Source organism: Humulus lupulus, chromosome 6 (genome assembly GCF_963169125.1).
Source record: "Humulus lupulus chromosome 6, drHumLupu1.1, whole genome shotgun sequence".
In the NCBI taxonomy this organism is placed as follows: Eukaryota; Viridiplantae; Streptophyta; class Magnoliopsida; order Rosales; family Cannabaceae; genus Humulus; species Humulus lupulus.
In genome coordinates, this window is record NC_084798.1 from 101138299 (window position 1) to 101153644 (window position 15346).

Consider the following 15346-nt stretch of genomic DNA (forward strand, 5'->3'; position numbering starts at 1 on the left):
TTAATGCACACAACTTAAAATATAAATACTTTTATTTCGCGAAAAATCATGTAGATCCATGATTTCATTTTGACGTTAAATTTGGCTACAACTGTTCTTTTGTTTAGCTTTTTTCACTAGGCTACAAAAAAGTTTGGCTTCCCTCTTGAGTGCATATTGGAGGCCTTTCAATATAAAAATCAAAATTATACTATGAATGGTAGCTGTAATCCTAATCTTCTGGGTTTCATATCAATAGATAGTACGAGTTAATTGAGGTAGCATTATCTTATGGTGCTTGTATTGGTTTGGTGTTTCGAGTCTAAAGAGCAACTAACTGTTTGACACTTAATGGAAATATATATTTTGGCGGACCATCAAAGATATAATCAGATAAGATGCTGTGTGTCGCTTCTGTTGGATGGTATAGATCCCAAAAGACATGGTCTCTTCTGTTGGAGCAATATTTTGCTATTGGCAGGCAAGGTACTTCGGACTTGAATTTCCCAAGACCACAGCAAGCAGATTTAACTTCTGTAAATCCTGAAATGAGTTGAAATTTTTGTCTGTGTTAGTCACACATCAAATTATTAGTGATAAAAGAAGGCAACCCGTGTTTATTAAAAAAAAAAGAACAAAAAACAAAAAGAAGGCAACCCGTGGCAGGAATGCCGAGAACAGAGGCCCACTGTACTTTCGACAGTAAAAATGGGCTCAGTTTTCCAACCAACATGGATTTTGCAAAAAGAAAACAACATCGAGGGACAAATTATCATAGAAGTGTATTGAAACCCAAGTAAAATAAAAAGTTAACTTTTCTATAAACTTTTGCATAAAAGCTAAGTTTGAGAAGGGAAACAACTATGTAATTTAGTACCATAGGATGCTGGATGCTGGACAAGGTTATTTAAGACATCATAAGTCTCAAAGTAGGAGTAGTTGATGTTGTTCAACTCTGATTTCAGCTCTCGCAACGTTGACTTTAGACCATCGTTATACTTGATAGCCCAATCATTCATTTCTTGGAAGCAGTCTCCAGACGAGCTTTTTCTCCTTTGTGCCGGGCAGCACCCAATTGGCCCTATACCAATCATCACAAATTTCCGAGCACCATAACTGTGTAATCTCTGTTAAAAGAGACAGAAACAACAGGTAATCAAGGCCGAGAGCAATTCTTTGAGCATTATGATCACTAGTAGGTGGACATGCATACCTTGAGCTGTTCTTTAAGTGTAACAATCATTTTGTCCACATACTCTTCTGGGGTGGTTCGATTACGAAGCTTGGAGGAGCCAAAGTATCCAAAGAGGTCGTTGCTTCCAATGACTATGGTGAAGAGAGATTTTGAGAAATGTTGTTCTGCTCTTGTGGATCCTAGTTGCTGCACCTGCTTGTCGTGTACTGTAGAATAGTACTCTACTTGCTTCGTAAGAGGTAATGACTGCCGCTGAAATGTTCAATACAAATTATTTGTGTAAGGATTTACTCTGCGGGGATAGCTCAGTTGGGAGAGCGTCAGACTGAAGATCTGAAGGTCGCGTGTTCGATCCACGCTCACCGCATTTTTATTTTATTTTTCAATAGTAACGAAAGAAAGAGAGATGAATTAATGATTGTAATAATTCACTTACATAAACTTCGTCTGTGCCATTAAAAATTCCTGCTCCCCCTGAGGCAAAGCTAGTTCCGTTTATGAACAAAGCAGTGTTCTTTTTGTATACGAGAGATAGATATGGTGGTGAACTTGGCAAGCCCACTTTCTCAGCTGCGCTCAAACAATTATAGTTTCAATTTCTTTCTATTATATATAAATATAATCGAATTAAAAACAAGAAACATATAATTAACTTCACCCAAATTCGAAATGATCCTGGCATGCATATTGCAGACACGTGGTGTCAACTCTCAACTCTTGGGTGGCAAACTTTTTATCTATCCCACGTAGAATAAAGTTAATTTTACAACCTTTTAACTTTTTAACTAGTGCATTACTCATGGAATTCCAAAAAAAAAAAGAAAAGAAAAGAAATGAAAAAACAACAACAGAAACAAAAAAGAGAGTGGCCTTCACTGAATGAGAGGCTCACCGCTCATAATGTTCACATACAAATACACTTGATCTAAAAGGCAAAGTAGGTAACATGTCTTTTCGGCTTTTTGGGATCATGAGACTCACTGAAAACTGAGCCCACCTCATTTGTCATTTCAAATATAATCTTCCACCATTAACCATTATTTTTTGCTAGTATATTCAATATAAACATATGGATGTAGATATTAAAACATATTAATATATATAAATATATTCATTATATTGGGCTAGAAGAAAACAATTAAATACCATTTACTATGTACACTCTACAAGCATATCGTGAATTATTACAAGATCGAAAATGTGTGGTCATAGATAGATCTGTTCTTTTTCTTTTCTTGGGGTTTCTTGGTGTAAGACCAAAACATTTGATCTTTTAGAGTTTCCTTTGTTATCCCTAGGAAGATGAGCAAAACACACCGTTTCAGTAGGATGTGTTATAGCAGGGGCAACACTTGGTTCTCATAAGAACTATGAAACAATGATCTTTCCAACAATCCGAATCTTTTATATTTCAAAGAAAGGTGGAGCGTTTTAAGAAAGAATAATTAATTAATTTTCTAATTATATTAATTAATCTCTTTCTTAATTAGATTTTGTCCATAAGTACAACGGGCTTGAGTAAAATATTAGGGGGGGCAAAACATGTTTCAATAAAAGTTATATAGAAAATGAGTATGCATATCTATTTAATTTTTAAAATCTTTTTATATTAAAATTATAAGGAAAGAGAAAAAGGACACTGCCTCCGCCCTAGCTTGTTAGTGTATAAATAGCAGGGTGATAACCTGGGTAGTTAAACAATTGGTTTCTTATAATGTTTTTAAAAAACGTAAGTAGTCTGACTTTAACGTATTTTGTATATATTAAATGCAGTTTTATTGAAATAATAATTGATGACGGCCTAACGTTATATACACAATAAACTCATGAGATAGGGAAAGGAGTTATTATCATACCAACGTGAACAAGTAGTATATGCATAACAATCTCTTACTCTCTCCTCTCTCTCTATATATAGATATATAGTATTAATTAAATTAACACAGTATATATCATACCTAGAAAATCTGCAGCATTCCGGCCATTACAGAATCTCCCAGTAGGTTTTTTGCCCGGAAAATCGATGCCGTTATGAGGAAAGTTAGCCTTGGCAAGAGACAAGGCTAAGTGATTGTTGTTACCCACATCCACTAAAGAGTCACCAAAGACATATATGGCTGGAGTAACCTTCTGAGCTTCTGAGCAGGAGTATTGGAAGAGAGAAAAGATGATGCAGAAGAAGAATAACAAGGAACCCATTGAGAAAATGTTATTATAAGGTATCGATCTTTCTCTTGAACTCCAACCACAACTCACATTTATTAAGTCTAATAAATGTGTATTTGTGGGGGCAGTGAAAGGTTTGGGCTGGTTTGCTTTGTTTTTATAGTAAGTTGATCAACATCAAGTAGTGTTGATTAGCTTCTATATATGTGTGAAGAGAAATTTGTACATTTTCATACCGTGTGGGGTCCACTAATATTCTCACTACACCAGAAATATATATTATTATGCTGTTTTGTTTATATTTAATTTTCTGGTCTAATTTCATTTTGTTGAATTTAAATGAACCCGTTGAAATATGACAGGAATGAAAGCAAATAATGATTTATTTGACTTGTATGCATGACATTATAATGTCGTCAGAGTGTTATCTAATATTGCTGCATGTGTAAAACCTAATTTAATTTAGGCAATTATGGACACATGATACATGGACTTAAAAAAGCTGTGTTAATTTACCACTAGAGTCAATAAATGTGTCCAAAGAAGAGATTGCGTTCGCCTTTAATTGAAGTGTTTCGAGTTAATTTTGTTGACGTAGGTACAATACTTGCATCTTCTTCATATAATAGGACAGTTAAACCATATAATGTTAGTGTCTTCTTCTTTTGCTGGAATATAATGCATGTTATAGTGTACTTATTGCTTAACATTATGTGGTTTATTTTTGTGTAAGCTTTTAATTTATTTTTGTCAGCTATTTTTAAAGTTTGAATTTTATAAGTAGGTCCTATCAGAAGTATCGCATCTGGACCCCATGATATATATATCTACAATTTATTTATATATTTTTTAAATTGAAAAATCTCTTCTAGCTAGGTTTTACTGTTTACATTCTTGGCTGAGCGTAACGTCCAGTTCATGCTGACCAGGAAAAAAATTAGATGCACCGTCCCACTCTATCCACTACCAATTGTCTTTCTCTTTCTCCTTTACTGGCTAGCTAAAAAATCTTGAATTTTATTATAATAAGAACAAAAGAAAGAAAGTAAAAGATATTATAACAGTTTTGTATTTAATCATTTTGAACATCTCTGATGTTCGGATTCCACATGGGTTTGGCTTACACATGCCTTTGCCAATCATGCAAATGTCATTTTATAATATTGCTAGTTTTATGACAAATGGAAAATGAAGAAATGTAATCAAATCTGGTGAGATTGTGACTTATTCTTTATCATGTTATATATTTTCATGCTAAATTTTCCTCTTATATATTAGTAACTCTGTCGATCCTCAAAGAGAGAGCACATTTTAGAGAAAGCAACATTTTGTCATATATGTCTGTCTGTATGTAAGATATTTATTCAATGTGTTTATATTCTAATCCTTAGCAATATTATCTGGAGTTAGAATTGGGCACCAAGCGATTGGTTGACACTCACTTCCTAAAAAGAGGAAAATATATCGTGTTAAAAATCTAGTAATAATTCTATATTCCACACGCATGCACTATTCTTGAAGTAATAACTTCTGTACACAAGTTTAAATTTTGATCAAATGTTCGGTTGTCTGACATCAGTAACCAGTCCATATACGTGTCCCACCCTATAATATTTCTCTGATGGTGAAACTGTTATTAGGTGTCACTGATGAGAATATTAAAACATATCATATCATATATATATACACACGCATATATGTATAAACACATATACGCATATATGTATAAACACATATACATGGCTAAGCCCAATTGACTATAATGATTATGCATCAATGCCAAACGAGTGGTTCTAGTTATCTGAAGTCTGAACTGGTTATGTATGTATGTGTGGTGTCAATAGGCCTAATATTGCCAGACAAAGTCACTGCGTACTAAGCTATACATATGTAAGTCAAAATTTTGTCTTGTTTTCTTTGGTCCGCTTATTAGTAGTCTCTATCGATCCAGCCCATTTTCTAGGAAAATTAAACTCTAGTGCAGTATGAACAAATTTCATTGATATTTTTATTTAGTTATATATATGCCGACATGTTTATTTTCTCTATATATATAGTTTAGGTCAATAATGCATATGACTTTTTATTATTATTTTATATCATACTAGTGTAATCATTCCCATCACCGACTAATAGGACTAATAAGTTAATGAAATGGAATCAACAGTACTCGATGAAAATCAGTAGCTGAGGATATTCTTATTTGTAGGAAGAGTTTTGTACAGACGAGAAAAAGGAGGGAAAACAAAAATGAAACTAACAGACTAATCAGATTAAACAAACCCAACTAATAGTTAGTTCTAACACACCCCCTCTGTGATATTATTGGCTGCTATCTTATGGCTGTTATGTTTACTGTTACTATAACCAAATTCTGTTATGTTCAGTAAGCCTTGAGTATTTGTCTATATATATACTCAAGACTTGGCATTTTAGACTGTAACTTGTAATAAGAGATTACTAATCAATAAAGACTGTTGAGAGCTGGTTTCCCCGTGGATGTAGGCTGTTTAATACAACTGACACCACAACAAAAAAGGCCATTTGCGTCAGTTTAGCACTGCCACAGTTGAGTTTTTGCGTCAGTGTACTATGTGACGCAATTGCTCATGACGCAAACCAGAGTGTCATTTGCATCAGTGGGGCACTGCCACAAATGCCAGTTTGTGGCAGTGCCCCACTGACGCAAATGACACTCTGGTTTGCGTCAGTGGGGCACTGCCACAAATGTTAAAAACGAGTATTTTTTGCGTCAGTTGGGCACTGTCACATAAAGTATTAACCAGGGAAGTTGCAAATGTTTATGCCAATTTCCCTGGCCTGTTTTGATAAAAATAATCAGCAGCAGAAACAGAAAAAACAGCAGCAGAAACAGAAAAACAGCAGTATGAACAGAAAAACAACAATATAAGTTTTTATAAACATTTATCTAGAGTTAACATTTGTGATCAAAACTATAAAAGTAATTCAAATATCAAAGTTAATATATGTACTCTTGTGTTCTAAATTTCTAAGTGTCAAACCTACTTAAACTAAAATTTCCTCACCCACTTGCTCATTTGCTAATTGAGATACGCTATAATTGATTCAGTCCACTCATCCCGTATCTCGTTGATTTCGTCAGCCGAATATGGACTCGTATTCGTAAACTAATTAGAAAATATTTAAAATAATAAGTTACAAATAATCATCCAAATAAAATCATGAACAATAGTTTAAATGAAAATTAAAAAGCAAAACAATACCTCATTTTTCAAGTAGGCCTTCGGTCTAGGCTGTGAAATTAAGTCTCTAGCAAATTTCATAATGTAAAAGCCACACTCGGTTGGCCCAGTCTGGTTTCGACACTATTACAACATAGTTATCCAAAGTTAAGTATTATATTTAGTAAGTTATTATAATAAAAATATGTCAAAAAGTTGAATACGATAAGTAATATTATTTACTTACCTTAGGAACACAAACTTTTAGATTGATTGACTCTTTTAGTCTTCGGTGTGTATCATATTGATCCAACGCCCTGCACACAATATTAATATTTACCCATATATGAGTTTGAAATAAAATCATAAATTAACTAAGTAAAATGAAAAACTTACATGATAATTATCTCCTTGATTTCCGGACGGAAATGTGAGTTTACAGGATCCAAAAAAGCTACCGAATGACTGTGGGGCTGAATTAATACTAACATCCAATGAAGGCTGTAATAAAAAACATTGTGTAAGATATTTATCAATAAACAAAATATATGAATATAAAATTAAGTTGACTTACTTGTTGTTCCAAGGACAAATTAGAAACTGTGTCTCTAGCTCCATCTGTAGAAACCGATCAAAGAGATTTTTAGCACGTATTTCATTGGTTCCTGCATTAGTGGACACTAAAGCGGGATGCATGAAAGTGTACATGTGGTTCAATCCCTTCGTTTGCAACAAATCATCGAGGAATCTACATATAATTAAAAAAGTTAATAAACTATTAAATTTCAAGTTAAACTAAATAAGCTAAGATTATAAACACCATTGTACCTCATATATAATGCTAGCTCAGTCTGTCCAATCATCTCATAGTTGCACAAGTGGAGGATATCATCTTTCCCTAATAGAGCGATAGTTTCGAATCCAAATACCCTTTCAACAATTGGAATCTCTACCACGCGGTCAGCTTGCCATTTATCAATAAACTTCACCAAACACCTCAATATTTTTGAGATAGGCACTTCTGTAGGCTCCTATGTCAATGCCTTTATTCTTTTTTTTTTGATTGTCTTGGTTGTTGAGTAGAGGGCGCAAGTGGCTCTTTTGTTTGTTGATTAGTAAGAACCCAATGTTGTGGCCATCCAACATCATACCCGACTGCTTGTCCAACCAATGTATAACCTTCCATTGTAAGCGGATATGGTAAACTAGCGTTCTCTTGAATGGCTACCTCAACTCTGACACGATAATTTCCAGGAGGCAGTTGAACGCTATGTATTTCTGTGCAACAGGTACTTATAAGTTTCCCCTCTGCAACTATATTTTGTGTCGAACCAAGACACAACTTACAATTAATCTGTTACATTCCAATTAATCTGTTAGACTTTTCGATAAACTAGTTTATTTTTACTGTATCAAATATATGCAATAATGAATTAATAAGAAACTATTACCTCCTCAGGAAAATTTGACTGTGGTGGTGGGGGAGCACATGGTGCCTGCGTCGGTGGTGGAGGAGCAAGTGGTAGCTGTGAGGGTGGTCGGTGAGCATATGATGTCCATGTCGGTGGTGGCGGAGCCTGTTGTGCCTGTGTCGGTGGTGGAGGGGCATATGGTGCGTGTGGTGTGTTTGAGGCTCCTCCTACACCCGAACCAGATGCATTTGATGATCCAAATGCACCGCTCTGTTGAGATGCAATATGCGCCATCAACTGGTTTAACTTTTCCTCCTGTTGACGTGCCCTTTCTTCAGATTGACGCCATTTCTCTTCAAGGTCTTTATAACGAGCATCTTCCAAACCTTTTTGTTTGTGATTGAATCTTTTTGACGGTGGGACATGAAAAAATTGACGGGGAGCGACATGTGCACCGATCCCCCTAACACGTCCCCCATGCTCTGGAGTGCCTAATGCCATTGTTAGTATATCGTTTGAACCTTCCTCCACCAACTCGCCTTCTGCTACTTTTTGCCTGTATTCCGCCTATATACATAGTAAATAAATCGGTTAGAATTTAACACACAGATTAATCATTACAATTATTTTAAAAAATTGAAGAACACTTACAATCTTATTGACCACATCTCGAGCTTCTTCATCAATAACTTCTCGATTCTTGTTCATCCGTGCCTGTGTCCACAACTCAGCTCTGTCATATTCGGTCAACTCGTGACCCAATTCCTCTTCCAGTTTTTGCTCTACCAGTGCATAACCACCACGCCCTGAGTGATGTGGATACTTGTTCTGAGCCCGAGCATTTTTTTCTTGTTTTCTCATCTCTTCCCAGTCTGGGGTTAGTCTTTTTGCAACAAAATTCTTCCAATCTTCTGGTTTGTAATACTCGATGTACTCTGATGGCGGCTTGGCAAGAAGCTGAGGAGCTACATTCTTATATACATATATAAGATCTTTTGTTAGTCTTGTTTTCCAATTTCTCCATGTTTTTCCTGCTTCTTTGAGGACGTCTGTTTTTGAAGAATTTGGAAGTTTGAACGTTTCCTGCACAAACGAACCCAAAAATATTAAACTTTTTTCAATATATTAATTCGTTATGATAAATTTAATAGTCAATATTATAGGTTACCTGTATTTGACCCCATAAAGTCTCTTTTTTATCCTTTGGCATTTGTTTCCAATTGTCGATATCTAAAGGAAGGGTTGTGCGTGATAGAAGACCGATGGTGCTGTTCATCTTGATCCCCCCTTTTCCCATCGTTCGACCAAAACGATTGTACTCGACCTCATAATTGCGACCCTCACTTCTTGCTTTGAATACATCACTACAGTTTGATTTACCCCTATATTTTTTCTTGTGTATTTGTTGGTGCGGTAGGATTAATCCCCTCTAGACCATTACCATGATCATCAACAAACGGATCGCCATCTTCATCATATGATGGATCCATAATCAATGTACCTGCAATTTAGTAAACACAAATATTATCTGGTATAAACTTCACAAAATACATAAAAACAAAATCATAAAATTAATATATATACCTTTAATTTTCTACCCACAACCCTTCACCATTCTCGCGTATATAGTCATCATCATTGTCAATGGTGACATCAATAGGCGGTGAATCAATAGTAAACGTTTCTTGTTCAAGTATAATGTCATCGCTCCCAGACTCTTTGATCAGATAATCTTTCGGTTGACTTGTTAGGACAACTGACCATTGAGCATCTACTGGATCACTCACATAAAATACTTGCTTGGCTTGTGATGCCATTATAAAGCAGTCAGATTTATCCTATTCGATTTAAGTCCACCAGTGTGAATCCTAAGTCATCTGTTTTGACCCCATTATCACTTTTCACCCAATCACACAAGAAGAATGGAATTCGAATAGTCACATAATCTAGTTCCCAAATTTCTTTGATCACCCTATAAAATGTCATATAACAATTTATGGGATTTTTATCTTTGGAACTAGATATTTGAAAAGTCTGGGCGATAATAGTAACACCACTATTTTGTGTCTTTCTAATGTTATCACGTTCTACGGTGTTGAATTGAATACCGTGAATATAATAGCATTGATACTTAATTACGCTCATTGAAGGACCTCGTGCTATCCATTTTAGTGTTTCAGACACTTTGTTTGTGGTGTTAATCAGAACCTAGAATACAATAAAATAAAACAAAGTATATTAAATTCTAACAAGCTAAAATACAATAACACTCAAACAAGAACAACACAAGTATTTTACCTCATTCTCGAACCAAGTGCTGAAATTTCGATAATGTTCATCTTGTACCCATTTTTTATTCCGAGACTTATTAGGATAAGTAGTCTTGATCCAATTGAAATGTCCTCTTCAAGAAATATCATTTATATCATTGTCAATATAATGAAAGAGAAAAATAAGATTGATCATGCATATGTATAAGAACTTACTCGATGTATGGTTGAACATCATCAATATTTTGTAAGACTAGGCGATGTGCTTCATCTCGATCAGATTTATTTACTTTAGAAACAACACCACCTCTACCACCTTTACTTATTTCAAACTCAATTTTAGAAAAACATAGTCCAATGCTCGCAACACCTGATAAGTATTCTGAGCAGAACTCCATTGCTTCTTCAACGATGTAGGATTCAACTATGCAACCCTCAGGTCTACTTCTATTTCTAACATAACCTTTTAAAACCTTCATATACCGTTCAAATGGGTACATCCATCTCAAGTATACTGGTCCACACAATTTTACTTCTCTCACCAAATGAACTATTAAATGAACCATTATGTCAAAAAATGAAGGTGGGAAATACTGCTCCAACTCACACACAGTTATCACAATATTTGTTTGAAGATTGCCCAACTTCGACACATCTACCTCTTTACAACAAATAGATTTAAAGAAAAAGCATAGTTTGGTAATTGCATATCGAACTTTTTTGGGCAACACAGAGCGGATAGCTACCGGTAGAAGATGTTCAAGTAGTGTATGATGGTCATGAGACTTCATTCCAACTAAATTCAAAATTTTCATATCTACCAGAGAAGAAATATTTGAAGAATAACCTTCCGGTACTTTCACATTCGACAAAGAATGACATACACTTCATTTTTCTTCTTTAGACAGGGTATAACATGCAGGTGGTAAATATGTTCGTCTCTCACCAACCTTTGGTTGTAACTTACTGCGTATACCCATTACTTTTAAATCCAACCGAGCTTTGATTCCATCCTTACTTCGACCAGGAATATTCAGCAATGTACTAATTAAGCTATCTGACACGTTTTTCTCAATGTGCATTATATTCAAGTTGTGCCGCAAAACCAAATGCTCCCAATACTCAAGCTAAAAAAAAAATAGATTTCTTCTTCCAACAACCTGTCGCACCATCTACAACCTCCTTTGTTTTTTCACGTCTAACATTTTTTCTCTTATTTGTAAAATTTATAGGTTTTTCGAACTTGCATTGGACTTTGTTCAACTTTGTTAACAATTGTCCTCCAAGTAAAGGTGGTGGAGCCTTTCCAAATTCAGGTTTACCATTAAAGGCATCTGTCAAACTTCGAAATTTATGTTTTTCGGATAAGAACTTTCGGTGTCCCATATAACAAATCTTTCTAGAATGTTTTAAATATTCAGAATGAGTCCCTTCTTCACAAATGGGACATGCCTTGTACCCTTTCACACTAAATCCAGAAAGATTACCTAAGGCTGGAAAATCATTAATAGTCCACAACAACACTGCTTTAAGATTAAAATTTTCTTTCTTATAAGCATCGTAAGCATTAACCCCCTCATACCACAATGTGCTCAAATAATCAATTAAAGGAGCTAGGTATACATCAATATCATTTCCAGGTTGTTTAGGACCAGATATCAACAAGGTCAACATGGTAAACTTCCTCTTCATACACAACCATGGTGGTAGATTATAGATGACTAGCATTACAGGCCAACAACTATATTTACTACTAAGGGAATTGTGTGGATTAATTCCGTCAGCAGAAAGACCCAAACGAATATTCCTCGGTTCATTCCCAAATTTCGGCCATTTAACATCTACTGTTTTCCAAGCTGGCGAGTCAGCTGGATGTCTTAGCTTGCCATCCTTTACTCTATCTTTAGCATGCCAAATTAAATTTTTAGCATGATCATCATTTCGGTACAACCTAACCAAACGAGGTATCGGTGGAAGATACCATAAAACCTTTGCAGGGACACCTTTTCTAACTGCATCTGAATTTTTTTTCTTTTGACATCTAGACTCGCCACATGTCGGACATGCAATTGCATCAACAAATCTCTTTCGATATAAGATGCAATCGTTAGGACAAGCATGTATTTTTTCATATTGCATGCCTAACGAACGCAATGTCTTCTTCCCTTCATAAAATGAAGACGGCATTTCATTACCTTCGGGTAATAATTCTCCTAAAAATGTTAACAACTCTGTCATTCCCTTATCACTCCACCCATGTTTGGCTTTTAAGCTATACAACCTAAGCAGTGCTGATAATTTAGTGAACCTTATACAATTAAGGAAAATGGGTTTCTCAGCATCTTCTAAGATTGACTGAAATTTAATTGGATCCACATGTGATTCATATTGTGCATCATCAATCATCTCTGCAACATCATCAACTTCGTAATCAACATCAAAATACTTATTATTCTTAGATGGTCCCTCATCAGCTCCTTTCATTCTTTCACCGTGCAAAAACCATACTTTATAACTTTTGTCTATTCCATTCCTAAATAAGTGGTCTTTTATTTTAAAAATTGGCATCCTCACAACGTTACCACACTTAACACATGGACAAGGAATACTATTAGGAGATTGAGTATTTCTTGCACAAAATTCCAAGAAAAACTCAACTCCATTCCTATATTTCATAGATAACCTATCCGCTGACATCCAATCTCTATCCATTGTCAAACTTCACACAACAACAAAAACAAACAAACAAAGCAACAAACATTAACAATTAAGTTCTTGGATTACTTAATTGAAAAGTAAATAAAGGAAACAATATGTCCAAAAAAAATTGGGCAGCATTTCCCCTATTTCTATCACATTTACCAAATTTAAAATGTGCATTTATACAGCACATGGTATACACAAAAATATTCAACTAATCAATCAAACAGGCATAATTCTAAAATTACTAAATCCTAAAAAAAATTGACCAGCATTTCCCCTATTTCTATCATATTTCCCAAAATTTAAATAAACATATTTCATCACATAAACACAACAAACCAATTAATCAATTAAACATGCATAATTCCCAAATTACTAAATCTTAAAAAAAAATTGGACAGCATTTCCCCTATTTCTATCATATTTCCCAAAATTTAAATAAACATATATTCATCACATAAATACAACAAATCAAGTAATCAATCAAACATGCACAATTACATCCTTATATCACCGCAGCACACAGTCCCAAATCCTATCTCCACTATTTTATAATTCGTACATGCTACTAAGTTCAATATATTAATTATACATTAAGGTTTAAAATATTACCTCTAATATAAAATCCTCCAAAGCTTGATCTCACCAACAAAGTTGTCAACAAAATACCTACTCAAATATAACAATATACAAAAAAATAATAAAAAAGTTAACAAAATATAAAGAAAAATATCATAAAGCTATATTGTAACTAAATAAACAATAAAATGCTTAAAGAAAACAAATAATTTGTTATATGTACACATTTGTTTACTTAAACCCGAAATAATTTAAAAAAAAAAAAAAAGTTAACAACTCACATAAATAAAAATCGACTATAAATATCCTAACTAAATCAATAATAAAATATAACTTAAAAAAACAAACAATTTTAATATATACCTATTTAACCAATTAAACCCAAAATTTAAAAATAATTTAAAAAAGTTAACAAAATATAAACAAAAATTTACTAATAATAATCAAACTAAACATTTAATAAAATGAAACTTATACAATATATATATGAATCTATATATATACTCATTTACATAGTAAATTCGAAATTAAAAAAAAAAAAGTTAATAAAACTATCTAAAAAGTAAAAATCCAAAATATAGTCAATTTATAAAAAAAAAAAAATTCACAAAAATTATATTTAAATCATAAAAATTAATAAAATTACACTTACTTGTGGTAATTGTGCAATGTGGGTTCTTGATGTAGAAAACCCCAACAATCCAATAAAGATTATGGGTTTTCAAATTATATCTTCAAAAAACAAAATCTATACAAAAAAATAAAAAAAAACTATATATAAGTTTCATAAACATATATAAATCATTATTTTAACATTAAAATTGAAAAAAAATGGCTGAAAACGTACCTAAATGGGGAGAACCTCGGTTGGCCGCCGCTGGTTTGGGAGGAAAACGGTATGAAATTATGGTATGAGTGAAATGGGGCTCGGCTGGGACGATGAGGGTTTTATTATGGGAGACCCAGTTGCGTCAGTGGCCCACTGACGGTAACGGGCGTTTGCGTCAGTGGGGCACTGACGCAAACGGCAAAGTAAAATGCGCGTTTTACTTTGCCGTTTGCGTCAGTGCCCCACTGACGCAAACGCCCGTTACCGTCAGTGGGCCACTGACACCGTTAACGGCCCGTTTGCATCAGTGCCCCACTGACACAAACGGTTCCATTAAACAGCGTCAGTGTACGTTATGACGCAATTGGGCCCTCATTTGTGGCAGTGTCCAACTGCCACAAATGCTAATTCTTGGTCAACAGCGTCAGTCAACTGCGTTGACTGACGCATTTGACTGACACAATTGCCCTTTTTTGTAGTAGTGTGAACCACGTATACTTGTTTGTAAGTGTGTGTATGGTGCTGAGGTTTACTCTGTTCTTAGTTTAATTTGAGAGTCTTTTCTTGGTGTTGGTTGTTGATCTGAACTGGAAATTCTACAATTGGTATCAGAAGCCAGGCTGTTCGAAGGAGATCTTGATTTTGTCAAATTCAAGATTTTGGTGAACAATCAGAGGAAATGGGGAGTGCAAAGTTCGATCTTGAAAAGTTTGCAGACAAGAATGATTTTGGGTTATGGCGTGTGAAGATGAGAGCCTTGCTAACAAGGATTGCATGATGCTTTGTTGGAGGAGAAGAAACTATCAGCTTCATTGTCTGAAAAGGAGAAGACTGACATTCTTGAAAAGGCACATAGTGCTATAATTCTTAGTCTTGGAGACAAAGTTCCGAGGGAAGTTTCAAAGGAAACAACAACAGCTGGTTTGTGGCTCAAGCTGGAGAATCTTTACATGGTGAAATCCTTGGCCAATCGACTGTTCTTGAAGCAGAACCTGTATTCTTTTAGAATG

General features: G+C 34.5%; 1 protein-coding gene and 1 non-coding gene across 2 annotated transcripts; one reads left to right on the forward strand and one right to left on the reverse strand.

Annotated features, from left to right (window-relative positions):
* Positions 1 to 14: 14 nt before the first annotated feature.
* On the reverse strand, positions 15 to 3470 carry LOC133782399 (GDSL esterase/lipase At5g55050). The gene is made up of 5 exons (XM_062221702.1): positions 3133 to 3470; positions 1611 to 1744; positions 1193 to 1426; positions 857 to 1106; positions 15 to 522 (listed from the first exon to the last, which is right to left on the reverse strand). The coding sequence occupies exons 1-5, from the start codon at positions 3371 to 3373 to the stop codon at positions 302 to 304; spliced, it is 1080 nt and encodes a 359-aa protein (XP_062077686.1). The 5' UTR covers positions 3374 to 3470; the 3' UTR covers positions 15 to 301.
* TRNAF-GAA (transfer RNA phenylalanine (anticodon GAA)) lies at positions 1469 to 1541 on the forward strand. Its single transcript has one exon. It is a non-coding gene; the product is annotated as a tRNA-Phe (tRNA).
* Positions 3471 to 15346: the final 11876 nt, after the last annotated feature.

What these genes read in the sequence shown, in the direction of transcription:
- LOC133782399 (XM_062221702.1), bottom strand. Translation starts at nt 3,373, where the DNA reads ATGGGTTCCTTGTTATTCTTCTTCTGCATCATCTTTTCTCTCTTCCAA. An exon ending in ATGGCACAGACGAAGTTTAT is followed by an intron (nt 1,427 to 1,610) that starts GTAAGTGAATTA and finishes TGAACATTTCAG; the next exon opens with CGGCAGTCATTACCTCTTAC. An exon ending in CCAGCATCCAGCATCCTATG is followed by an intron (nt 523 to 856) that starts GTACTAAATTAC and finishes AACTCATTTCAG; the next exon opens with GATTTACAGAAGTTAAATCT.